Here is a 27616-nt window from a genome sequence, read left to right on the forward strand (position 1 = left end):
CTCCTCCTCCTCCACGTCCTCCTCCTCCTCGTCCTCGTGTGCAGGGACTCCAGGTCCTCATCGTCTTCCATGGCCTGGGTCACGGCCTGGGACTTCTTCCACCCTCCTCCCCCTTTTTGCATCCTGAGGGGTCGGAGCCAGACTCAGACGGCATCCTTTTTTCCAGTGTGCCAGCAGGCTTTGCCACTGAGGAGGCCTCCCATATCGGATTGACTGGAGAACTGGGGGAGGCGTAAAGCTCAGGGTTCGAGAATGGGCCTGTTGTATGAATATGTGCGAGAAGAGAGAAGCGCAATATGCAGCATCCTTGTCAGACCACAGCAGACCACTGGACTATTGGGGTCCCCCTCCGATCTTAAATGACGGTCAACACAGCAGACTCGGATCCTGTGGGGGGGAGTGGTGGGGGGGAGGTCATCACTGCAGAGGTCTGAAAACAATTGGCAGCCCAGGGATACTGGCCATCTGAACTCGTCAGCGTTTATCCGTAACTCATGACCGAAGGGACAGGGAACTGCTGGGAAGGTGGTGGAACTAGTGGATTACTTCAAATGATCAAGCCTGTCTGGGGGATGCTTCATGCTCTCCAAAGTTGTTTATTTGCGTGTAACTGCCAATTGTACTGTGTTGCCTAGTTTGCGTTTGGGGTGGGGGGTTGGTACAGGGGTGTGTTGTTGTAATGTGGAATATGAAAATAATAAAGCGTTTAAAAAAGAAAATGAGTCCTCTAAGAACCCTGTTGTAACCAGCGGGATTCAGCCAGTGCCAATTTAAGGTCTTGCACACAGAGATCATTGATCTTAGGAAAATGGTTGAAAATCTAGTGAGTGTTGTGGGGGGGATTTAAAAAGGGTGCTTCAACAAAAGGGAGGAGTCTAGTAATATTAGATGCAGGACCATCGATGAATGCTCTGGTACAATGTCTTCCAGTATGATTAACATACCCCTAGTACCCAATCCAATCAAAGGGGCACCTACATTGATTCAGAAATGGATGTTGCCCTTCCTCATCGAACAGTTTGCCAATTCTCTCCTGGAACATTGCTAGCATGGAGAGAAATCTTCTGGATTATTGGCGCGATCTCAACAGGTCATAGCCTTGATTTGTTTCCAGGAAACTTGGTGCCCCTCTAATCTACTTTTCCAAGGTTATGTTTTGTTATTCCTACTGTAAAAGGCATCCGAGGAAAACCCAGTGGGGGTCTGATATCATGGCTGAAGGCTTCCTTTATGCCTCAATATTAATAGTTCATGAAACTGGCTCACCTTACTTACAGGCACTATGTATTATTCCTAAGGGCCAATCAGACAGATGGTATGGCCACTCTCCAACTGGTATTATATATTGTAGAGGATGCAATATCTACTAGATCTAAGGATTTGCAAATCATACTGGGCGACATCAATGGCTATTTGAGTCAATTGAAGTCATGATTCAAATTATGGAAGCTGAGGACGCCATATGGGGCATCCCAGACATAAATTCGACTACACCAAAACGTCTGAATAGATCCACCTTAAAGACAGAACACATTCTATGCAACCTGGAGTTGAGGGCCTGTAATGACAGACTGAGGGAGGTAAAATTCTGAAAGGGGAATCACCAGATGTAGACCTACTAACATCAGAATTGTATAAATGTATTCCTCCTTTTTTGGAGAGAGTTTTATCACCTACACATATCACCCTGGGAGAAATGATGGACTTGCATGCTAATATTAATCGAGGGCATTTTTCACCTGGTAACCAAACTGCTCAACTGATGGACAAAAAGGCATCGACTACCAATCAATCGTACAACAAAAATGTTGTTTGGCAAATTTAAAAATGATATCCTATGTAAATACTGTAGTAGTCTATGACAGGGTAATTGTATCCCAATTAAGACAGGACTACAAGATTATAATTCAGGCAAAATAGAAATCCTTCGTGCAAAACATGTGGAATAGTCGGTTAGAAGCGGTTAATGATAAAGATTCTAGAACCTTCTGCAGAATAACAAAAGGTGATGAGGGTCATCATAATGAACTTGGCGTTAGCATCGGGAAGGATGATTGATTTAAGTATTTTAGTCTCTTATTTGAAGAGAAACACCCTCAAGTAACCAAAGATATTATTGTGTCCTTAATAGTTGACGGTGCAGTGGAAAACGTTTTGCCATTTAAATTGAATGAAGTCAAGGATGCAGTATATGCCCAAAAGATGGGCAAAGCACCAGGCCCTCATAAGATACCCATTGATGTTTTTAAAAAGTCCTCATCCGGTCCCAGTCTTATTACAATTGTTCAACATATTAGCAGCTAATGTGCCCGATTCCTTGACAAAGGCAGAAATAAATCTGGTGTACAAAAAAGGTGATAAAAACGATGTGAAAAATGATAGGCCCATCTCTACCGATGCAGTAGGTACGGTCACGTCCCCACACTCACCCGACACTCCCCGATCTCATGCTCACTCCCGGCAACATCAACGGAGGCACGGCAGGCGGGATGTCTTGGTGGGCAGACCCGCCTCTTTTCACCCCCTCCCGCGGTGGCGGTTACCATGGCACCTCCTCCACGCCCGGCAGTATCAGAATACCACGCATCGTGTGACCAGGAAACGCCAGCAACACCAATCACTGTCCACGTTGCGCTCCACGTGACGCACGCGTGCGGTCACGTGATGAGTCACGTGATTTCACTCGCAGCTGTAAAAGCCGGCAAAAGAGGAACGCTGCTTCACAGCTTCTCCATTGAGGACTGCCAGGCGTTTTTCTCTGCACCTTGTTACTCGAATCTTACCTCGACCACGGAACGTTTATTGGATTTGATTTTTGGATTACCTTGTTGGACTTTGGCGCGCTCTCTGATACTCTGGATTCTTTGACCTCTGTTTTGGACCCTGGACTTGGCTTTGGAATTTCCCTACTGCTACTTCAATTCCACTGGTTCATGACCCTCGGACTGTGTTAAGGATTTGCCACGAACCACGTTCTCACTCCACTCAGGTGTTGTCGGAGTGTCACCTGAACTTCCCAGCCTGCTGTTGGTTCCATGGCTGTCTGCAGGTTTCCTACCCGCTTCACCACACCTATAGGTAAGATATTGCCACTACACCTTCACTATTGTTACCCTCCCTGTCAGTTTTTTACAGGCATCCTTGTTATTTCTAACCCTTTGCCTTACAGCACTCGGGGGTTCTTCCGGCGTTCCCGGTACCAGGCTGACGACGACATTCCACACCTGTGGCCTCAAAGATTGCTAGAGCAGTATATTATTTCCTGCTCGAGCAGTACTTGGGGACGGAGGCATCTCATATCTGCACGACCATCAAGTCCGATACCTACGAGTTAGAACAGACTGTGAAGCCTTGTGGTCGTCCAGATAATGGATACCTCGGCCGGGGACCGTGTGACTGCTTTAATGCAGGCAGTTACATCACTCCGGGCTGACATGGCCACTGCTACCACTGCCCTTCGCACCAACATGGCTGCCGCCACTACTGCGTTGCATCACCACCTTGATAACTACAAAGCTCCCGCCATCCTTTGCCTACAGATGCCGAATTCGGGGATGCTACCCCTCCTCAAAACCCGACTCCTGTTGTACCACCCACCATACCGACTACTCCAGTGGTGGTTCAAACGCCTTTTCCTCTGGCAGCACCCGAAAGATACCAGGGCGATCCAAAGAAATACTGCACCTTCTTAAATCAATGTAAATTGCATTTTTTATGTCGGCCCCAGGCCTTCCCTGATTCAGTATCAAAGGCGGCATTTCTTCTCTCCCACCTATCAGGTGTGGCAACCACGTGGGCTAATCCGTTGTTAGAGAGCGATCATCCTGCCCTTTACGATTTTGATCTATTAATCAATGAAATAGCCAAAGTTTTCGATACCAGATACAAAGCGCAATCCAGAGATATGGAATTACTAGACCTCACTCAGGGCCGATTATCTCTCATTGACTACATCACTAAGTTCAACCAACTCTCTGCCGAGACCTCCTGGCCAGAAAACAACAAGGCGGTGGTATATTACCTTGTGTGGTTCCATGAAAGATGCATTATCTGTAGTACCCTCCCTCCCTTCCCGCAGCCTATGCTGATTTGGTTGACCTGACATTACAGGTCGACGCTAGACGAACGGAACGCAGGGTAGAAGCAGGATCATCTCATTCCCCATCATCATCCACGCCCGACGCTTCACCTGAACCCATGCAGATCGGCGGGATACGCAGCCCTATCACTCATGCCGAACGGGAACGTAGAAGAGCAGACAATGCCTGCTTTTACTGCGGTCTCAATGGTCATTTTGTGAAAGTGTTCCCGCCGACCGAAGATTAAGAACCCGGGTTTTCCGAAGACTCGCCCTTGAGATCAGGGGTGGGGGCGAGTCCTATATGAAATCTCTCTGATCCTGCCTTTGGCCCCGTCCGGCCAGTAGTGGTTCAGGCATCCTTGAACCTTACTGCTGGTATCTCACATGCAGTACAAATAGTAATCGATTCTGGTGCTACAGGCTGCTTCACTGACATTGCCCTAGCCAACTCGTTGAATCTGCCTTTGATTTCGAAAAGACATCCTGAACCAGTCCATGCGGTGGACGGGACTTCCCTTACTTCTGGGCCGATCATGCAACAGATGGCCCCACTGGAGCTCGTTATACAAGAAGTCCACAAGGAAATGATATCCTTTGATCTCATAGACACACCTCAGTTCGGGGTTATTCTAGGGATTCCTTAGCTGAAAAAGCATAATCCTCTAATCAACTGGGACACAGGTCAGGTCTCCTTCGAGTCAGAGATATGCCAATACTTTTGTTTGCTTGAGACACCTTGGGTTTCCAGCCCCGCAGACATTCTTGGGGCAGTTGCTTCTTTGGCCATAGAGGACAGTCCCAGTTCCCAGGACACGCACATGGTAGGGGCGATCACGGCCAGAATACCTCCAGAGTACCACGATTTCCAAGCTGTGTTCGATAAAGGGTCTGCGGACGGCCTACCTCGGCATCGGCCTTATGATTGTCCCATCGACTTGTACCCCGAAGCTCCAATCCCAAAGGGCCGGATTTACTCCTTGACCCAGACAGAAGAACAAGCCCTGCAAGAATACATACAGCAGGCTCTACGTTTGGGTCACATCCGCCCGTCAACATCCCCAGCTGCAAGCCCGATATTCTTCGTCCCGAAGAAAGAAGGGGATCTCTGTCCCTGTGTTGACTACAGGCGTTTGAATGCTATCGCGGTAAAAAAACGTTATCCTATCCCTCTCCTCAACCCGTTGTTAGACAGACTCACTCATGCTACGATCTACACCAAACTGGATCTTCGGGGGGCGTACAATCTGATACGCATGCGTAGCAGAGATGAGTGGAAAACAGTATACAGTCATGCCGTTTGGCCTCTGTAATGCCCCGGCTACGTCTCAGTGATTCATGGATGACATATTCAGTGACATCTTGAACGCCTACGTGGTAGTATACTTGGACGATATACTGATATATTCCTCCTCTCTTGGAGAACACGTCATGCATGTCATTGAAATGCTGGTACGGCTCCAAGCCAACGCACTATTTGCTAAACCCGAAAAATGCCTTTTTCATAACAATCAGGTCGAGTTCTTGGGGTTTCATATCTCTCCTGGGGGTCTGTCAATGAACCAACCCAAAGTCTGGGCGATCAGCGAATGGCCGGTTCCAACCAACCTTAAACAGTTACAGTCTTTTCTGGGATTCGCTAACTTTTACCGGCGGTTCATTGATGGGTTTTCCTCAATAGTGACCCCTCTCACTGCTCTCACTAGCCCTCTCATCCCTTATGTCTGGTCCATAGAACAACAAACCGCTTTTGACTCCCTGAAAATCATGTTCACCACTGCCTCGGTGTTGCAACACCCTGACCCTGAGCTCCCATTTGTCCTCGAGGCAGATGCTTCTTCCTATGCATTGGGTGCAGTGTTGTCCCAATCCTGTCCTACCACTGGCCGTTTGCATCCGGTGGCGTTTCACTCACGAAAATTCACGGCAACCGAATTGCACTATACGGTTACAGAAAAAGAACTATTGGCCATTAAAGATGCACTGCAAGTCTGGAGACATCATCTTTTGGGCGCAAAACACGAGACGGTGGTGTTCTCCGACCATAAACATCTCCAGGACCTTGCCTCCCTGAAGTGTACGAATAGCCGGCAAGTGCGTTGGCATCTCTTTTTTGCCGCATTCGATTTTGTGGTCAAGCACAGACCTGGTGGGGGGCACGGTAAAGCGGATGCCCTGTCCCGTTCCCCTGGGGGAGGGGAGGAGGGAGACCCTTCCATCATTCCCTGACACTTTATTTGGTAAAAACCATGTAGTTTGTGTCTGTACACCATCGCATTCCATGTTGTCCACCATACGGCAGTGGGTCTTCCAGTATCCGCAGTCAATATCAGAATGGGACCCGGTTATACAAGACGGGCTGCCTTTTGTACACGGGAAACTATCTTCCCACAAGTGAGACCAGAAACCAGGCATTAGACTGGTCTCATGATGCTGCCATTAATGGGCATCCTGGACAACAGCGTACTCTAGACCTTCTCAAACGCTGGTGTTGGTGGCCAACTATGAAAAACGCGATGTGCAGAACTATGTCAATACCTGTTCAGTTTGTGCTCAGGGCAAATCACGAAGGGGTCGACCTCTGGGTCTTCTTCTTCCTCTCCCCGTCCCACCAAGGCCTTGGCATACGGTTTCAATGGACCCGATCACTGATTTACCACATACTCAGGGTTTTGACACCATTTGGGTTGTCGTTGACTGCTATACTAAGTTGGCACGTTTCATACCATGCAAAGAGATACCTTCAGCTCCGGTATTGGCTAAGCACTTCTTCAGGTCCGTGTTTTGTCTGTTTGGTTTGCCCCATGTCTTGGTTTCCGACCGAGGCACGGAGTTCACCTCCCGTTTCTGGCGGGCCCTTACATCTCTGCTTGGCATCGATGCACATTACTCCTCCGCTTACCACCCGGAGAGTGATGGGCAGACCGAAAGGGTCAACCAAACGTTAGAGCAACACCTACGCTGCCTGACACTGCAGTTCCAGGACAAATGGCTCAATCTGTTACACCTTGAATTTGCTTATAACAATACACTACACTCTTCTACTGAGTTCTCGCCTTTCTTCGCCCTCTATGGCCAACATCCCCGTACTCTCCCTTTTCCGGATTTTTCTTCTTCTGACACCCCTGCAGCCTCAGCCGGTGCACGGGATCCGATTTCGGTCCATGCCCAAACGCTGATCCATCTACGCAAGGCACAAACTACCATGAAAGCTGCAGCTGATAGGAAGAGGGCAGATGCTCCCGTTTACAAGGTGGGGGACCCGGTTTGGCTTTCTTCCTGTCATGTGCATATCCCTTGGTGCCGCAAACTGCTTACACCCGTTTTGTGGGCCCCTATGAGGTTGTCAAAGTCCTGAACCCGGTGGCTTTACACCTGGCGGTACCTTCCTCCTGGCGGATCCACCCGGTGTTCCACATCTCACTGCTTAAACCTTGCCCTGGCCCTACCCGGTTGGTTAACCCTCCTGCCCCGGTTTCTGTCTCTTCTCCTGATGTGTTTGAGGTTTGGGCCATTTTGGGGGCCCCTGTCTGTAGGGGTGGTTTACAGTATCTAGTGGACTGGCTGGGTTACGGTCCTGAGGACCGCTCTTGGGTTCCTTCCCGGGATGTGCATGCTCCTCGCTTGTTGGCCCGTTTTCACTGTGAACATCCATCCAGCCCACGGGGTCGTGGGCCTTTAGGGGGGGGCTCTGTCGCGTCCCCACACTCACCTGACACTCCCCACTCTCATGCTCACTCCCGGCGACAGCAAAGGAGGCACGGCAGGCGGGATGTCTTGGTGGGCAGACCCGCCTCTTTTCGCCCCCTCGCGCGGTGGCGGTTACCATGGCGCCTCCTCCATGCGTGGCAGTATCAGAACACCACGCATCGTGTGACCAGGAAACGCCGGCAACACCAATCACTGTCCACGTTGCGCTCCACGTGACGCACGCGTGCGGTCACGTGATGTGTCACATGATTTCGCTCGAAGCTGTAAAAGAAGCTGGCGAAAGAGGAACGTTGCTTCACAGCTTCTCCATTGAGGACTGCTAGGCGTTCTTCTATGCACCTTTTTACTCTAATCTTACCTCGACCACGGAACGTTTATTGGATTTGATTTTTGGATTACCTTGTTGGACTTTGGCGCGCTCTCCGATACTCTGGATTCTTTGACCTCTGTTTTGGCTTTGGAATTTCCCTACTGCTACTTCAATTCCTCTGGTTCATGACCCTCGGACTGTGTTAAGGATTTGCCACGAACCACGTTCTCACTCCACTCAGGTGTTGTCAGAGTGTCACCTGAACTTCCCAGCCTGCTGTTGGTTCCATTGCTGTCTGTAGGTTTCCTACCCGCTTCACCACCCCTATAGGTAAGATATTTCCACTACACCTTCACTATTGTTGCCCTCCCTGTCAGTTGTTTACAGGCATCCTTGTTATTTTTAACCCTTTGCCTTACAGCACTCAGGGGTTCTGCCGGCGTTCCCGGGAAAGCAAAGGCTGACGAAGACATTCCACACCTGTGGCCTCAAAGATTGCTAGAGCAGTATATTATTATTTCCTGCTCGAGCAGTGCTTGGGGACGGAGGCATCTCATATCTGCACGACCATCAAGTCTGATACCTACGAGTTAGAACAGGTACAATCTATGCTAGAGTGCTTTTGGGTTGTCTATTAACCTGTATTAAATAATGTATTACAATAGATTACCGCCAGGCTGGTTTCCTACTAGTCTTTAGGACAATCAACCAATGTTTTAGATTTCATCTGTTACTGCAAAAGCTTATTATCCTAAGAAAGATAAATCCCTATGTTTGTTTTGTAGACGTAAAAGCGGCCTTTGACAGCATCTAGTGCAATAGATTATAGGAGTGATTGGTGGCCCTCGGCACTCCCCTGTGTCTGGTAAAAACAATTATTGTCTTGTATAATAACGATGTAGCTGCCGTCAGGTGGTCCCTCCCAAGAGACCAGACTCCAGCTTTTCTCATTCTGAAGGGCATCTGACAAGGGTGTGTCCTGCCTATTCATAAACCCACTTTTTGAATTGTTGGATAGGGCAAATGTCGATGCACCTATGCTAGGTCACAATAGGATTCTGCTTCTTTTATCTGCGGATAACGCAGTATTAATATCCATGACGCTATCTGGATTACTCACGCAGGGTGTGATCTTTTTTTGATAAATTCTGACAAGAGGCTGGGCTAGAAATCAACATGTACAAAACTAAGACAATGCTCTTTCATCCCCATGGCAAAAAAACGCCAAGATTGCAAATCATTTTAGGAGACACTAGCCTTGAGCAGGTGGAGGAGTAGGATTATTAAGGTATTAGATTCACTAGAGAATGTTCCTGGGTTAGTCAAATAGATTAACACGAAGTAACTCGACATATCAAATAATGCCATCGTCAAATGTGCTGGAGTACGTGGTAATGGTGTTGTCCATCCATTTCCCAAAATTTACCAGGTCAAGACTAAATTGGCCGCCCTGACGGTGCTGCAGGTATAAAGTAAAAATCAAAACTTACGTTATTGTGATTTATAACACGCACTGCTGACATTTCTATGGTGTCCATAACTTAACCACAATCATGAATGTATCTCTCAAAAAAGTTTGGCAAAGTACTCCAAGAACTTCCAATTGAGTTCCATTTTTAGGGAACAGTAGTGATCAAGAATTAATACTTAACCCACTCTTATTCAGGGCCACAGTTTGGTTTTCTTCAACTTTATCTAAATTTATGGAAAGCCTTATTTATGTTCTTCACCAGGAGGGTGGTCCATATTGCTTGGTGTAGTCAGATTAAATCCATCCTCTGCAGATGGAATCTTTTAGATCTCTGGTCCAATCCTTTTACTGTTAACAGTGATACAAAACATTTGATTAAATCTACATTCAGGGAGCCTATCCATCTAAGAGCTAGGAAAGATTGCCAATGATACAAACTATTATGCAAATATTGGTTATGTAAGAGTTCACTTGGGTGTCAGCAACACTTGGACATATAATCCACAATTGGGAAGATCGCTGTATAAACATTTTAGGCTAAGCACTTTACCTATATGCTCTGTAAGGAAAAAGTTGAATGCGACTCCCAATGGAACATTTTGGTGCTGTATTGGTGCAATCAAGACTGATCATCTTTTATTCTTTTGCCCTTTAAATAAAGATCTGCAAATGTGATCCCCCTTAATTAACTGCTTTGGCGTCCTGTTTTAATGATGCCCTAAACATGTGTAGATCATTTACAGATATTAGGATTCCCTTGAACATGGGAAATTATATTTATTGAGCTTGGCTACATAGAGCAAAACGGCTTAATGCTGTTTCTACATGATTTCGGTACACAATGTTCCCGTTAAAAAAAAAAAAAATCATAATTGCCATATTTTCAAAAACAAGTCTCTATAGTGCTCATGGTGTTTGATTTAATAGTGATTGGTAATATTTATATATTGTCTTTTTTTTATATAATGTTGTATGGGTTCATTTATCCCCGGGTTTTTTTTGCTGCATTTTCTGCTGAAAGTTTTGGGCTGAAAAAATGTATCTAATTTTTTTTGTTTTTTATATGGGGCGTTCGTTCAAATCCCTCCCATATTTATTCCCTATACGCCACCCCACCCCACCCCTTATATGCACTTAAAGCCCCCCAGCCCCCTTTTATTTTTCAATGATTTTTTTCGGGCACAAATCTTCACCAAGAAAAACGCAGCAAAAGAAAAACAGGCGACGAATGAACGTCATACCGCTTTCATGACATGCTTTAATTGAATTGATTGATTTGTTAGTAATATGTTCCACATCTTGGGCCCAAGCACCAGGATTTAGGGGTCTCCTTTCGGACATGCTTGGATCTTGGCAGCGAGGCTGCCAGTGTCAGACATCAGAGGTTCCATGGTAGGGTGTAGTAGATCAGCTCTCTGGAAATGTAGGATTGGTGAGTGTTAAGAGACAGCTCGGTCTACCAGGGTGCCTCTTCTCTTCAGACCTGGGATCATCTGTGCTGCCCTGTTCTGCTCTAGCTGAGTTTCAACATTTTGGAGCTCCTATATATAAACCCATAATATTCTAATTTGGAGAGGACCAGCGTCTGGATGGCTTCTACGAAGTGCAAAATAGTGGAAGTATTCTGTGAAGCCTATAAAGGCGATAGTGGGATCCTACAGTGTTGCCATAGCATTTAAATGACAGTCTGAGAATCGAAGGTGACCCCCACGTTCTGTACTATCGATGCTCGTGTGGGTGAAATGCCTAGAGATGGCTGAGAATTTAAAGGGCGGTTTGTCATGTTCACAGGTCCACATCATTATGTTTTTGCTCCATGTTAGGAGAAGGAAGCAACTTAATGCCGATTTTGTTTGTGAAGAAGAGCCCAATGTTCTCGGTCTGTAATCTCCAAGGTATGCGATTTGAAAGACTTTGGTGTCAGGTATATTAGTTTGCTCTTGAAGGATTTTGAACAGTTCAGCAATAGTATTCTGTACTTCCTCAACAGTTCCTAAGAGGTGTATGTTTGCTTCTTTTGTGAAATTGATTTTTGGTAACGCATCGATTTTGCAGGCGGTTTTATCTGATTTGCTGCTTTAGATTGCCACTAATACTTCTCTATTGTCGTTCCCTCGGAGGGCAACATCTTTGTAATACCACTTATTTGAGATCAAATGTCTTTTCAATTTCCTGGTGAAATGATTTTAGCCCTTTTCCCTGAGTCTCTAAAATATGGTGCTTGATTAGTAGGATATATTAACAGCTTTGCAAAGTTTTGTTTTTTGATCATATTGTAGGGTCCGTAAGAGGAGTGGGTGACCTTGTCACCAGAAGTGAGAGTCCTGGTTTATGCCTCAGGGAGAATCTACCAGAGTGCACATGGCGATCAGACCAGAAAAGATTTCATATTGTGATTTCCATCTTAGGTACATCTCTAATGTGGCCTTTCTCTGAATGGAGGAGTGCATCAATTGGTTGAAACTTAAGTTACACATGGCCAATCCATTTCAAAGTAGGCTTCGTCAGAAGGGTCATCAAATGCAAACTCAAATCTGCGGTCAAAAAGAGTAATGGCCAGCTCTGTGAGGTCTGGTCAATCTGAGAAACCGCTTGTTAGCCCTGGGTGGTCAATACAGGATGATGACTTGTGTTTGGATTTAGGTGGCATTTTACCCACATGAACACAACGTACTGATCATTTTGGGATGGCCATAGTGAATATTTATACATTCCAGAGAAAATTAGCACAACTCTTTCCATCCTCTGGTAGCTATCGCCAAACCACCTGCGTGCTGGCCAGCAAAGTGAAAGTCTAGTCTTCAAAATTATTAGTTATGGGAAATGTTTGTGTTGGCCCGCACATTCAATTTAAAATGACCCCTAATAAGTTTGTCTTTTTCCTAAACTCTCGTGGCTAAAGTCCTGCACAAAGTGTGGGCACATACATATTTGTGCCACTACAGGTTACAGAAGGACTAGTCATTTTAGGTCTTGGTTTGTGCTGCAACCATAATGTGTATCACATCTACACAACCCAGTAAAAGCTTGGAGCGGGGCAGTCTCTTTGGCTGCGTCTAGGGACCCAGAGACACCCGATGGGCCCACTGGGTCTGCCCAATGGCCATATTGACCAAAGCACCCCCAAGCCACTAAATGGTTATAGCTGGAGACCATAGCTAGTTACCATTATGCTGAGGGTATGGCCTTTTGCCATGTCCTAGGCCCTGGCCATTCTCCTCCAAGATGTCACTGGGCCAAGAACAGTGGCACTTTCCTCCAATACAGAACTGTGGTGCACCAGTACCCCAAGCACCCATTGATTGCTCACCGACCACCACCCTGGTTAGTAAGTCTCAAGTCAGATTACTATAGCTGATTCTGTAATATATCAGTGGATTTATAATAAGAACATCAATAAAAAATGAATTACAAATGAAAGGTATGATCTCCGATTTTTTTTTCCTGTAGACAATATTCAAGAAGTCTGGCCACTGTAATCTATATGTAAGTTGCACTTTCTTAGAATTTTTATAACAACCTTTTTCCGTTTCCGTCAGAAGCAGCATGCATATGCTGACCGTCTATGGAAACGTGAGGACGTTTTAACACATTAAGAAAGAAAAAAAATAAAAATAAAAATGAAAGCAGGCAAACCAAATCAACCCTTCCACAAAAGTCACAGCAGACGCAGGACCACAGAGCCTCTCTGGGTCTTGAAAGTCACAAGCGCATTCTGCCACAGTAATTAGAAAATGAAGAGTCAAAGTCCTCACTTTAAAAGCATTCTCTTTACCTTCCTGCTTCCGTGAGACAGAACGCTGCTACATGCTCCCCTGACGCCAATTTAGGGAGGTACTTGGCCTTCTGGTCATCAGTGCCTGCAATCAGGATTCCCTAAACACAAACAGTTACATGGTCACAAGGCATTCAGAAGCCCGCTACAGGCCTATTCCAGTTATTTTTTCAGTAAGAATAAAGGAGCAGAAGAAAGCCACCAATAAATGAGTGAGATTCATCAATGCCTATAAAAACACATGCAAAAAACAGCTCTAAATTGCTAAGAAGACTACTAAGCAATGCATTTAAACACGAATGGATAGGTTGTGTGCGACCATGCACTGTATTGATTAGTTTACTATGCCCAAGGATCAGTAGGAGCCACACACCTTGAGGACACTTGCAATTGATATAAATACCTTCCGAAGATATTAGAGAAACATGAAAAAAACACAATGAACCAACTTTGTCGATAGGATTTGTATTTCATTACAAAAGCTGCCTGGATTGCACAGATTTTTTTTTAACTTGTCTTTATTCAGTTTTACATAGAAAATGACAGAAACAACATGTCACGGCCATTCATCATTGCCAATAACATTCGCAAAAACCACCCTCTTCTATAACCTCACTCCATTCTAACAGCCCATCCACATGCAATATCCCCCATTCGGTCCCTCCCTCCTCTTTCCTTCGACCCTCCCCCCTACTCCCACAAGTAACCTCAAGCGATACCAGCACTAACACCTCTGCAGAAGGAGAACCCTTGAACTGGTCCCTAGCCTTATTCTATTTAATTGTCGTTGGTTTCCCCCTTCCCGCACACAACTCATGGGGGCTTTAAATCTGGGGTGGAGAACAGTTAATTTAGTAGCTGACCCCAATATATCACCGCCACCTCACCATCTTCCTCAGGCTTATTCCAATGCAAACACTCCATCTCCGCCATTCCCCACCTCTGCACATCATGAAGCCACTGACCAATGGTCGGACCCAGTGTATTCTTCCAGGCCACTGCCAAGCTGCGCTTGGCCAGAACCATCAAGAAGCGAGCCATCCTATGCCTTGTTTTATGGGATTCTTTTTCCGGGTATTAGCCCCAATAGACAAATCATCAGGGAGCATTTGTAAGAACTACTCAATAGGGAATTCAAACGGTCCATTGCCAGTATCCAGTATTTTCTGATTACTGGACCAAAACCATTGCCAAATGGTTAGCCAAACCATGTGTAAAAAACCAGCAGACCCGGAACTACATTGTGGACACTCATGTGGCACCGCAGGATTGATTTTATGCAATCTAGCCAGCGTCATAAATACCCTATGTATATAATGGAATTGGATTAACAGAAAGCAACATTTTTTTACCTGCTGCCAGATCTGGGACCACTGCCTCTCTGTTATGGGGTAACCCACGTCCTGCTGCTATTTACTCTGAACAGCTAGTTCCCCCCCTTGGTCGTAGGGCAGCGTATAGTCTGGTAATCCTGTGCCCCCTTCCTCCAAAGTGAATAGGGTCTGCATCAATAAACTCACCTTTGGTTTCTCCGAGATAGTGTCCTATGGTGCTGCTAATCTCCTGAATATCCTTGCATATACTAGAAAGTGACCTGGTTGCATGCCATACATCGATTTCCATTGTGTGGACGTCAACGCAAGATCTCCCAACACACTGCAATTACCTCTATCAAGCGCAGCCAACCCCATGGCCTTTCAGGATAACCCCAACTGCTCAGCAAACCCTATAGGCAAGCCAGCGCTGTAGAGTCCTGCCACCTTCAGCTGATTTAGCTACTTCCTCCATAGCTCTCACATAACCTCAAAAAAGACGGAAGTCCCCCACAACCTCAATAGGACGCCACAGCAATTCAATGCCTGTTATCTCCCCAAATAAACCCTTGACTTCACCTTCCGGGGAGGAGTCCCATCTGGAAATGTATTGTAACTGGCTCGCCAAAAAGTATAATTTGAAATCTGGTAAATTCAACCTCTCCGTCCTCGCATCAGTGCTCCAGTGTCTTCAAGGCCACCCAGAGCCTCCGCGTGTTCCACAAGAGTTCGCCTACCTTCTCATCTAACATTTTGAAAAATATTTACTTAAATCGGTAAGAAATATTTGTGAAGTACAACAATAGTCTGGGGAGCACCACCATCTTGCACAACACTACTCTTCTTTTCAAAGAAATGGGTAGTGTCTTCCAGAAATTGATGGAATCTCCTATGACTGATAACGCCCTTCCAGTTTTATACACAAAATGTGTCTTCCACCCTATGGAATATTTGGACCTGCAGATATTTAAATAACTCCCTTTCCCATTTGAGACCCCAATTTGGCAAGTTGTTTGTCTGTCTCTTACTCATTGCCGCCAGGGTGGAACAACACCGATTTATTCCTGTTGACTCGAAAGCCTGACAGCTACCCAAAATTGTCTAGGACCTCTAATACAATTGGGACATTGTCCAAAGGGCAATTAAGGCACAATAATAAGTTGTCCGCATAAAATGATATGTTATTCAGCACCCCTCCCACCTGTATCCCGGTTTCCCTAATGCACAGCCGAAAGTACCTGGCCAATGGTTCTAACGCCAATGAAAACAAAATGAGTGATACAAGGCAACCCTGTTGCATACCGCTCTTTAAACCCCACCGGGGGGATACCCAGTCGCCAGTTCTGCCCCAAGCCATAGGACCAGTATATAGCAGTTTCAACCAACCCTCCACTAGCGCCCGCAGCAAAAGCCATCTAACACTTTAAAAAACCATGCCCACTGCACAGAATCAAACACCTTAACCGTGTCTAATGATGCAGTAGCCAATTCCTGTCCCGACTCTCGAACCTGATCCATGATATGATGCAAACGTCTCAGGTTCATGGTCGTACTTCGCCCCTCTATAAAATCTCACTGGTTCGGATGTACCAAACCCAGCACTACCTTAGCTAGTCTGACCGCTAGTATTTTCGCCAGGATTTTAGCATCAACATTCAACAGCGAGATGGGCCTATATGATGCAGTCCTTTGGGTCCCAAGTAAAACCACAATGACCGCCTCTCGCATAGTTTTCGGCAGCGAACCTGTCTGAAAGGCGTTATCATATTCTCTTTAATTGGGGCACCAAAAGGGCTGCAAACGTCCGATAAAACTCCACTGAGAACACATCCCCACCAGGCTCTTCATTATGCTGCATGGATTTGATGGTGCGCAAGATTTCCTCCTCTTCGATAGGTGCCTCCAACTCTTCCCCGAGATCATCTGCCGATTGAGGTAATCTCACCAAGGCCATCAGATCCTCTGCCTCCTGCTCAGTATAGGTACCCTCACTAGTGTGCAAGCGTTCATTGTACAAGCAAAACACTTTATTAATTTGCTGCTGTGAAACCACCATTACGCCATTCTGATCCCGAATCTGAGTAATTTCGGTTCGGGTGTTCTTGTTGTATAAGCCAAGCTAATAGACGACCAGCTTTATATCTCCTTCCTGATGTATTTCAATAGTATATTCGGCATATTCAAATCTCGACAATTAATCCTCTGCATTGAACTCCTCAGCCAACTCAGCCTCTAACAGGATCCTTTTTCCTAAATTCCCCCTGTAAGTGTTGAATCAAGCGTATCCTAGTGAGAGAGTCCCTCAACTTTTTCCAGACACCCGCCTCCCTCAAGCCTCTCAGATTCCAGGTACATCTTCGAAGTGCGTTCAGCCATCGATCCCATTAAGTAACACCATCTGCCTCATTTCCCTCCCAAAAAGCATCCCAACAATTGTACGCATAACGCATACACTCTTGACTGGACATGAAAACTACAACAAGACAAGAACTCTGAAACCCCCTCAAAACCCTTTCTGCCCCCACCTTTTCATCATAGGCTGGATTGCACAGATAATTAATTTAGACTAGTTATCCGATGGACACACGTGTTTTCTTGTAACATGTGTCTGATCAACTACAGCATTCAAAGGGATGACGCATGGCAGAAACGACAGAATTCAAAGGGATGACAAATGGGCAGAAGAGAAGGTGAAGGTTACGGAGTAGATAGAGGATACAAAATAGCACGTTGGTGTGTGCAGCTTGGGGACACTGCTACAACAGCACCAAAGGCACTCTTTCCATCTGCCTGAGGCTGCCTGCAGTGATTGCTGCAGAGGCGGCTCCTGCTGCTAATCTGAGCATGGTAGCCTCCATCCAGTCTGCTCCCCTCGGCCACCTGTACCACCATCAAGCGGCGAACAGGGCGGCTGGGGCAGAACTCCAACTCCCAGCCTGCCCTGCAGCCGCAGGTTGGTGGTCCAGCCTCTTCTTCCCGCCATTGAATGCTCCTCAACACTTCCAGTACTGGACTCCTTATTTTGGGGCGTCCCAGCAAAGTGGCAACAGCTAAGGGCCTCCAGCATTTCCTCCAGCCTCCTAAGCCTCTTTGCCTTTGAGCAATTGCTTTCCTATGTCCTACTACTTGCTTGTGATTAGCAATTAAGTCTTTCTCAGCCCCGCCCTCGCCATGCACTGCTCTTACTAGCTCTTCCTTTCTCTTCTACTTCCTTCTTCATTCTACTCAAAACCATTTAAACACTTCCTATTCTTATCTCTTTTCCTCGACACTACCCCTTTTTTCGCTCACCTACTCTATTCACAAAAACACCAACCCCCAACTTTCTTCACACTTCTCACATCTACCCCAAGAACCTCTCTACTTTGCAGACTCAACCTGAATATGCTTCTACATCTCACTCTCTTTATATGGTATTACCCAAATTGACCTTTTACAATTGACCTTTTGCACAATTGACCTAATTATAGTGGTCCTAATTGACCTTCTGCACAATTGAAATTTATATTATTTTAGTTATTTTATGTGTGTATAGGGTTAGTTTTGGATTATAAATAATATAAGGGGATTGGGCGGGGGGTTGCAGGGGGGTTTTGGATTGGGTGGGGAGCTGCGGGTGGTTTCCCCCTGCATATATGTCCTAATTGACCTTCTAAATTAGGTCAATTCTCCCGAGGTCAATTGTGAAAAGGTCAATTAGTATACAACCCTTCATATTGCTGTCTGGAATGCACAATCTGTCTGTAACAAGACATCCTTTACCTCCGACTTCATTCTTTCCCAATCTCACTCTTGTCCTTATTACCCTTATAGAAACCTTGATTTCTCCCTCAGACTCTGCAAACATTTCTTCCCTCCACGACTCTGCCTACACCGGCACCCACTCTCCCCACCCAACTGGTAGGGGTGGTGGTATAAGACTGTACCCCTCTTCCAAACTTCCCATCTCACCTAGTCCCCTAGATCCTGCTATTGGTCCCTGTTGCAAATACACCATCTCCACAATCATTGCTCCCTATGGCATCCATATTATATCTCTCCATCTGCCACCTGGACCAGCTGGTAAATTTATTGACCAGCTCTCCCAACTAATTGACCCCATTCCTGCCCATCATCACCTAATTTTCACTGGTGATTTTAACCTCCCCTCTCTCGCCACTCCTATCTACAGAATGTAGCTCTACTCCGAAACCACTCGTCCTCTTCTGTCCACACTCTGCCCACCCATTCAAATGGTAACTTCCTTGACCTTATTCTCATCTCCTCTCAACTGTCTGGCTCCAATATCTCCTCTGCTCCTTCTCACTCTAATCGCTCCATCGTCTTTGTCTCAATCTCCACTCCTACTTTCACCCCCTCTCTCTCCATATACTACTTCTGTTGCCAAGCACACGTTGCTCTCCAAATTCTCCCTTCTACCTCTCTGACCTACACTGCACTCTCTCCTCCAATGCACAATTCACTATTCCATCCACTGATAAAGCCATCACAAATTATAACGTTGCTCTCAACGCCCCCTTTTCCTCTTACTACATTCACTCCTAAATCCTCCCTTCTACAGCCTTGGATTACACCTACCATCCACACCCGGAACACAATGAGGAAGATATTTTGCACTTGGCAAAGATCTAGAATCTCCTCATATCTCCAACCCTGCCTGACTGCTGTTCAAAACTACTGTTGCGCTCTCGACTGCCAAACGTGACATCTATCCGTCTCTCATTTTGTCTCAAACCCCTCAACCTAGAAGCCTCAAAAAATCTCTCAACTCAATTATCTCACCTCCTAAATTCTTCCTCCATCTCCTCTACTCTTTCTTCCAACCGTCTAGCTGTCTACTTTGTTTAAAAAATGTCTAACATTCAAAATACCCTTGAAAATAACCCCATATCCCTCCACCTGCTCCCTTTTCTCCTCCACCTCTACCCTCCTCTCCTGCAACATGTCTTCCTTTGCCTTCACTAACCCGGATGAGATTCTTGACCCTCTCCCCATTTCTTACTTCCCTTTACAACTCCTCCCATGACAGTGCCACTTTTCCATCATCCTACAAGTCAGCAACTGTCATCCCTATCCCCAAGAAACCTGACCTAGATCCTAACTGTCCTACCAACGTTCATCCAGTCTGTCTTTTACCTCACTATTCCAAAACCCTACAGCATGTAGTTTTCAACTCCGAGAGTTCCTGGACACACACAACCTCAGGGATCCTCTTCAATCTGGCTTCCGACCTCTGCACTGTACTAAGTCAGCTCGCCGCAACTGAGTCAGCAACTACATCTCATCCGCTCATCATGCTAACCGTTCCATCTATTCTTATTATTCTCGACATCTCTGCTGCCTTTGATACAGTCAACCATTCGGACCTCTCAACACTATCTCTCATAGGAATCGGGGACAGGGCCTTCGCTTGGTTTGCTTCATATCTTACCCCCAGACACTACCATGTGCCCTCTAACACCCTTAGCTCCCCATTTACACCCACCTTACTGTTGGTGTTCCCCCAAGGTTCAGTCCTAGGTACACTTCACTTCACTCTCCATGCCTTTGCTCTTGGCAATTTGATCTCCTCCTATGGCTTCTCCTATCAACTCTTTGCTGATGACTCTGATCTTCTCCTTTCCCTTCCCGTCTACAAGTTACAGTCAAAAATGTCTTCCTCAATTCCAAGATGGCGGACAGTAGGGAGTAGACGTACTGTCCGTGGCTCCCGACTCCTGAGCAGCTATAGAGCGGCCCACCACCCCGCTAGCAGTGGAAACATTTCGAGCAGAGTGGCGAAGCTCCCAATGACAATTGGGGAGCGCTGGGAGCCGCGGTGAGGAGGGCGCTCTGAGAAGCGGTGCCCTGTTTAGTGGCGGCCCCGGGGCGGATCGCAGACCAGTGCAGGGTGAAGATGGAGTGACCGCCTTGAGGCTGTCGTGCGAGGCCGCGAAGTCGGGCAGAGGTTGGGGGTGCCGGACGGCCCCCTGTGGCAGTTGCTGGTCCGCGGGCGACTGCTGGTGGTGAGCGCCCGAGCAAGGCGGCCTGTGGCGGCTCGCGGGCGGTGGGCCGGGAGTGGAGTGGACCTGTGGCTCCGGCTGATTGATTGCCCCACTGGAGGAGGCGGAGGGCGAGGTGTCGTCGCCAGAGACGGCAGTCAGCGACATCGCGGCACTGCGCGGGCTCCCTCCCCCTGACAGATAGAGGGGGGGAGACGGGAGCAGCCCAAGTGGATGGCGAGCAGCTGCCTGGGTGCGGAGAGGAGGAGCATAGCTGCCGGGAGCTCTGGGCTACAGCGGTGAGCGGGGGCGGCGGCAGGCGGCTCCCCAAGGTCGTCGGACTCAGAGGAAGTAGGAGGCGGGGGCTGCTCCGTCTGCTCCCTCGGCCGTGAGGCCCGCTAGGTGCTGGTAGTGGCGGCCCTGGAGGCCCCGGCTCTCCCCCCCCCCGTGAGCCTTACAGGCTGGAAACACCCTTGGTGCCTCATTGACTGTTCCGGCAAGTGTGCCTATAAGAGGGGGGGCCCCCTGTATACGGCAGTCAAGCTTTGCGGTGAGTCCTGTGGCATACCTGCATCTGGATGAGGTGGCACTTGGGTCTTCTTCACTAAATCTGGTTCCTGGAAATGACTGCCGTCGAGCCCTCCTGTGGCCCCCTGGACCCTTAGGCGTGGAAGCCTGACTGGGGCACTCCCGGAGCGTGGCTGCCCGGTGGCAGGGTGGGAGGCAAAAGGAGAAGGAGGTCCGTGTTGTGGTACTGAGCCACGGGAGGCGTGGTGCCCGGGGGCTTCCCCCTGTGGACATACCTGGTGAAGGGATCACCCCGGTGGGCGTCAAGTATACGGAGGAGCCTACCCCCGTACAGCGGGTTCGGACAGATGGCTGCACGCCAAAAAGGGAAGAGTGGAAAGCCTCTGCAGCACTCGCGAGATTCCCAGGACACCCTCCGCTCGCTGTGGTCGGCGCAGGATTTGGGCGAGGGCTTGGATGGCGGCACGGAGGACTCAGAAGAGAGGAGGGCTACGGAGGGGGCACAGAAGCTCTCACCGGCGGCGAAACAGGATATCCTGGGCGAGATCCAGGTGCTACTTACCAATTTAGCTAAGACATTCCAGGATCAGTTTCAGCTGATGAGGGCAGACCTTAATGAGGCTCTCGGGGAGATTAAGCGGGACCTGCGGCAGTTGGGAGAAAGGACTCATCTTCTGGAAAGGGGCCTCCAGGATATGGAAAAGGACACGACCGCCAATAGCTATGCCATAGAGCGCCTTGACGTGGCGACCCAGAACCTTGAGATTCAGATGGAGGACGTCGAAAATAGGTTGCGAAGAATTAATACAAGGGTGAAGCAATTACCGGAGTCGGTCTCAGACAAGGATCTGAAACAGGAAATCCAGAGCATCTTCGCGGCTATTTTAGAAGAAACGTGTCCCGACACCATTGAATTAGATTGTGTCCATAGAGTCGGCAGGCCTGCCAGGGGGCCCGCCTCGAGACCGAGAGATGTACTCGCCGCCTTTGCTAGATACGCACAAAAGGAGGCGGTTCTCCAGGCCGCGCGGAATCAGGAACCGATAGTGTACAAAGGCCAACAGATAGCTTTATATCAGGACTTGGCAAAGATCACCCTAATCAAGAGGAGACAGATGGCGCCGGTACTGAAGGTGTTGAAAGAGAGAGGTGTTCACTATATGTGTACTTTTCCATTTGGCCTTGTATTCGATTGGGAAGGTTTGTTACATTATGCAACACGTTGGTCCCTATGGTCCCGAAACCGATTGTGTGGTGTAATTCGGGTCGGTACTTCCAAGATGGCGGACGCAGAACAGTCCACGCTGAGAACAACGTTGCAGTCTCTACACGTTCGCCAGGGACGCGGCGAACAACTCACGTGATTCCTTATACGGCACGAAGTTTGACTGCTCTTCGTGTCGCTACTGTTTTGGCTGATGCTCTGTGAGTTCGTACCTAGGTGCTCTCATTTCACTATACCTATGCTTTCCTACATCCTACCGTACTAATACTGTCTTGATTCTATTTCAGATTCTCTTCCCAGCCGCTTCGGCTTGCTGAATCCCAGGGGTAATTCCCATCTCCCCGTCAGGTGCGTAATCTCCGTTCCAATTGTTGGGGTTCCTTCCGGGTAATTATTCGCTACAGGTCAGAACAGTAATTTGTCTTCCCGTCAGTCCCTATTTTACCATTTCCATAGTGCGTGCACTTACCGCTCGATTACTTTCTAGATTTCCCGTCCTTCAGCTCTCTCGGAATCCCATCTTTCAGGGATCGCTTCAGGTATTTGAGGAGTTGCCAACGAAGAGGTTAGGGGTCCTTCTTACCTGCTTTATACTTACCGCTCTACTCTCCCACAAATCACCTTACCTTGTTGTTTCTTGCCATCAGAAGCCTTCCCGCATCATCATTGGAGACGCCGTCCTTACGCTGTGAACGATACACCGGAGCCCGCATCCTGTCAGGGTTTACTACCCCAGAGGGTTTCCCTGCAGGTCGCGCACTTTCTCTCGGGGATTCTTTACCGGGTAGCGAGTGCTGCGGCAGTCAGGGTAACCTTTACACACTGCATTGGCCTCTCATTGAATAGTTCCAGTCTGCCAAGGTGAGACTTTCCTTATTATACAAAAGTTGATTCTTTACAAAAATATAAAGTCCGACTAGAGGTAACAAGGTTCCCAGAAACGGATAATGACTGTTCAGGAGGGGATTGCTTTGCTGCAGATCGACTTGGATGAGGCCCCCCTTGAGTGGTGCAGGGGGAGCCAGAGACAACAGGCCAAAGCAAAGGCCATGGGAGAGGTCCACGGTGGGAGACAAGAGGAGGAAGGGCCCAAGAGGGAACAGCAGCTCCACGCGGGAGAGCGGAGGGAATTGGGCGGAAGGTGGAAATGGCAGTAGGGGGAGCCCTTGATTTGAATCATCTTGTGTAAGGGGTGGTGGACCCTTACAGGTGGTTGAGGAGATCAGGGGAAGGGGCTGCAATATATTGGGATCAGTAAGGGCAATGTGGCCCGGTAGGGGGAAGGAGTGGAGGGGGTATCTGCTCTGGTTGAATGGGTGGGGGGGCAGGAGGGGGTGTCCTAGCCCTAGGTTGGGGAGGGTGGGCGGGGCATTCTGAGAAGGGGGGCTGGGCAGGGGGGAGGGGGAACGGGGTGGTCCCACCCGCAGTTGGGGTTCATGGGTGTGGAAAGGGGGCAGAGGAAGGGGAGCGGGGATTGGGGATGCCATGGTAGCCAATGGAGGAGGAGGGAGCCCTGGGCTGGGCAGAGTGGAAAGGAATGGGGCTGAAGGGAGGGAAGCAGGTGGGTACTCTCCCCAGGTGGTGAGGGGGATGTGCGGTAAGGGTAAATTGGGGGCGGGACAGGCGAGCTGCTCCTTAACGCAGTATTCAGGTGGCTAACGCATAACGTGAGGGGGCAAAATTCCCCCCTCAAACGAACGAAATTGGAGCTGTTCACTAGATCTCAAAAACCAGATGTGCTGGCGTTGCAGGAGACGCATTTATTAAAGCGGGACCAGGGTCACCTGCGGCTGAGGGGCTTTCCATTGATACTATTTGCATCAGGGCCCACAAAGAGGGGGGGAGTCGCCCTGGCTTTTGGGAAGGGAGTTAACTTCAGACCACATGATACCCTTAGGGATAGCAATGGGAGATACATTATGGTGAGGGGGGAGCTATCGGGTCTCAGTATACTATTACCTCGGTGTATGCCCCCAATGTGGGCCAGGACCAATTCTTGCAGGATACATTGGGCACTTTAGAGAATTTTGCTAGGGGACAGGTGATAGTGATGGGGGATTTTAATCTTGCTTGGGATAGGAAGGGGGACCGGTCCCGACATGAAAAGGACCGGGCGGTGTTGTTGCATCTCCTCACCTGAGGGCGAGATGGGAGGAGGCAGGGCTGCGCGATGCATGGCGTACAATACGGGGGGAGGAAGAGGGATTTACCTTTTTATCAAATGTTCATAGAACACAGTCCCGAATTGATTACATCTGGATCTCTGCTAGCCTGGTTGGGCGGGTGGATGAGGTTGAGGTGGGCCCCCTAGGGATAGCAGACCACAAAGTTGTGCAAATGACTATGTGGCTCGGGAGGCGTAGGCCAGGAGTATGGAGTTGGAGGTTCCTGGGGGAGCACCTGAGGGACCAGGCATTGCGAGAGGAGTTAGGGGACAGAATCCGGGACTTCTTTGAGAGGAACAACAGTCGGGACACAAGCCAGAGTGTGAGGTGGGATGCCTTTAAAGCGACCTTGAGGGGGGAACTCATTGCTATGAAAGCGGAGAGAAGTAGATTACTGAGAGGCCTGGAAACTCCGCTGGAAAATGAGGTTGAAGCGGCCAGGGCGCAGCTTCAGGAGTCCCCCACCAGGAAGTCATATAGGAAATATAGGTTGGCGGAGGGACAGCTGGGGATCTTGCGTACTAAAAAAGCAGACGAGGCTATGCTCAGGCAAGAATGTTACGCTAAGGCCAACAAGGCAGACTCACTCCTTGCTCGCCTTCTGAGGGGACAAAGGAAGCAGAAGGTCATAACGGCACTCAAAGATGAGGGGGGTAAGAGGCTCACCCAGGCCGAAGAGATAAAGGGGAGGTTGGTAGAATTTTACGGTGCCATGTACTCTTCACAGAGCACACACACAAAGCCGCAGAAGGTGTTCCTGGAAGGTCTTCCTCTCCCGAGATTGTCCAGAGAGGAAGGTGAGGATTTAGGCCGTTCAATTACAGAGGATAAGGTTAAGGCCACAATAGCGATGCTTCCCCTCGGCAGGGCTCCTGGGCCCGATGGCTTCCCGGCCTCCTTTTATAAGGCATTCTCCCACCTCTTGGTTCCGCACTTAACGCAATTGTTTAATACATTTGGTGAAAGGGGTGGTATCACCCCTTCGATGGAGGGCGCTAAAATCTCTCTCATCCACAAAGTGGGGAAGGACCCAGAGGAATGTACCTCATACCGTCCAATTGCTCTTATAAATACGGAGGCAAAAATCTTTAATAAAATCCTGGCGAAGTGCTTGGAAAGGTATCTACCTTCTTTTATCGACCAGGACCAGTCAGGCTTTGTCGTGGGGAGGCAAACCGCTGATAATATCAGAAGGGTGGCCCACCTGGTGGAGAAATCGCGCAAGACGTCCACTCCGGCAGTCCTCTTGGCGCTTGATGCCGAAAAGGCGTTTGACCGGGTGGAGTGGTCATTCTTATTTCAGGTGATGGAAAGGATGGGCCTGGGTATGGGATTTATAAAAATGATCTCAGCTAACTATAGGAATCCCGTATCTCGGATCCTTGTAAATGGGGAGATGTCCCATCCGTTTAGACTGGGGCGGGGGACGAAGCAGGGGTGCCCCCTCCCCCCTTTACTTCACGCGATATATTTGGAGCCACTACTTTTGGCCAGTCGCGAGGCAGATGAGATCCAGGGGATACCATTTGGGGGGAAGCAGCATAAGGTAGCAGCTTTCGCTGATATGTTGCTCAACCTCACGAACCCTAAGGTTTCCATCAGAGCAAGTATAGATCTGCTGACCGAATTCGGTGAGCTATCGGGCCTACGGGTCAACTTTCTGAAATCTGAGCTTATGAACTTGTCCCTAGGGAAGCAGGAGGCGGAAGAGATGCGGGCAATTTCCCCGTTTAAGTGGAGCCCCACTGGGCTGCGGTACCTGGGAGTCAGAATCGCACCTTCTCTGGTGGGCTGGTGCGGGGCCAACTATGAGCCCTTGTTATCAACCATCAAGAAAGACTTAAGAAGATGAGGAGCCCTAAGAATGTCTTGGTTGGGGAGAGGCGCCGTCCTCAAAATGGTGGGGCCCCCCCCCCCCCGAGTATTGTATTTTTTCCAACCTATCCCCCTTCCAGCCCCGGAAAGTTTTTTTAAGAGACTAGACGTGGCGGCCAAAGAGTTAATCTGGGAGGGTAAGAGGCCGCGTTTGTCCAGGTGGCTGTTAGTGGCTTCTAGAGGGAGGGGGCCTGGCGTTACCCGATTTTCGTCGGCATCATGAAGCTGCTCAACTAAGGGTGATCAGTCAATGGTTTTCAGATAACTATCTCAAGCACTGGGTAAAACTGGATAGAGCTGTGGCTCGGCACCATTTGGGAGAAGTATTGTGGCTCCCGCGAAGGCTGAGGCCTGCTCATCTATATCTAAGCGCGATTACGAAGGAAGTGGTGGATAGCTTGGACAGGGCAGTGGAGAAGCGGGGGATCACGACTTTCCCGTCTCCGTTTACCCCACTCTTCAATAATGGGGACTTCACACCGGGGCTGGAACACGGGGCTTTTGTACAGTGGGAGAGTGGGCGCTGTAGAATCTTGAGGGATATGTTTAGTGGAGAAAGGGTGAAAACAAAGAATGTAAGCAGGAATTTGGGGTGGGGGAGCGAGAGAGACACCGTTACTTCCAGATTAGGCATTGGGTGATGTCTGGGGAAATAAGGAAGGCGGCAACGTGGGACCTCACGTATTTTGAACGATTTCTCACCACTCATGAGGAGTCCAAAGGGCTAATTTCAGATCTGTATAGACAACTAGAGCATGCATGTCCAGTAACCACCTGGGCGTACATGAGGAGCTGGCAGCAGCAACCAGGGTTCACTATGGAACAGGAGGACTGGGAGAGGCTTTGGAAGATGATGCCAAGGGTGGCGAGGGCGACACAGCTGCAGGAGGCATGGTATAAATACCTGTATGGCTGGCACTATACTCCGGCCCACCTGCATGCGATGTACCTGGCGACAAAGGCGAAATTTTGGAGGGAGTGTGGGGGAATGGGCTCAGCGGCCCACATATGGTGGGACTGTCCGGTCATCAGGCCATTCTGGAGTGGGCTGGCGCAGGCCCTCTCACAGTCGCTGGGGGAGGGGACCAATCAGGACCCGCGGGAGATTCTACTGGGAAAGGGGACTGGGGGGCGAGGAAGAGGAAAAGGGTAGAACTAAGGCGAAAGTAATCATCCTAGCCGCG

General features: G+C 48.5%; 1 protein-coding gene across 3 annotated transcripts in view; it reads right to left on the reverse strand.

Annotated features, from left to right (window-relative positions):
• The window catches only part of ACAD9 (acyl-CoA dehydrogenase family member 9), a 1303923-nt gene that overhangs the window by 993077 nt on the left and 283230 nt on the right, over nt 1-27616 (reverse strand). For all 3 annotated transcript variants that reach the window (XM_069643962.1, XM_069643964.1, XM_069643963.1), the window contains exon 5: nt 13346-13446. In XM_069643962.1, coding sequence (XP_069500063.1) covers nt 13346-13446 — 101 coding nt within the window. The remainder of the gene's footprint in view (nt 1-13345; nt 13447-27616) is intronic.

This window comes from Ambystoma mexicanum, chromosome 2p, assembly GCF_040938575.1.
Source record: "Ambystoma mexicanum isolate Mex_15411 chromosome 2p, UKY_AmexF1_1, whole genome shotgun sequence".
Classification (NCBI taxonomy): domain Eukaryota; kingdom Metazoa; phylum Chordata; class Amphibia; order Caudata; family Ambystomatidae; genus Ambystoma; species Ambystoma mexicanum.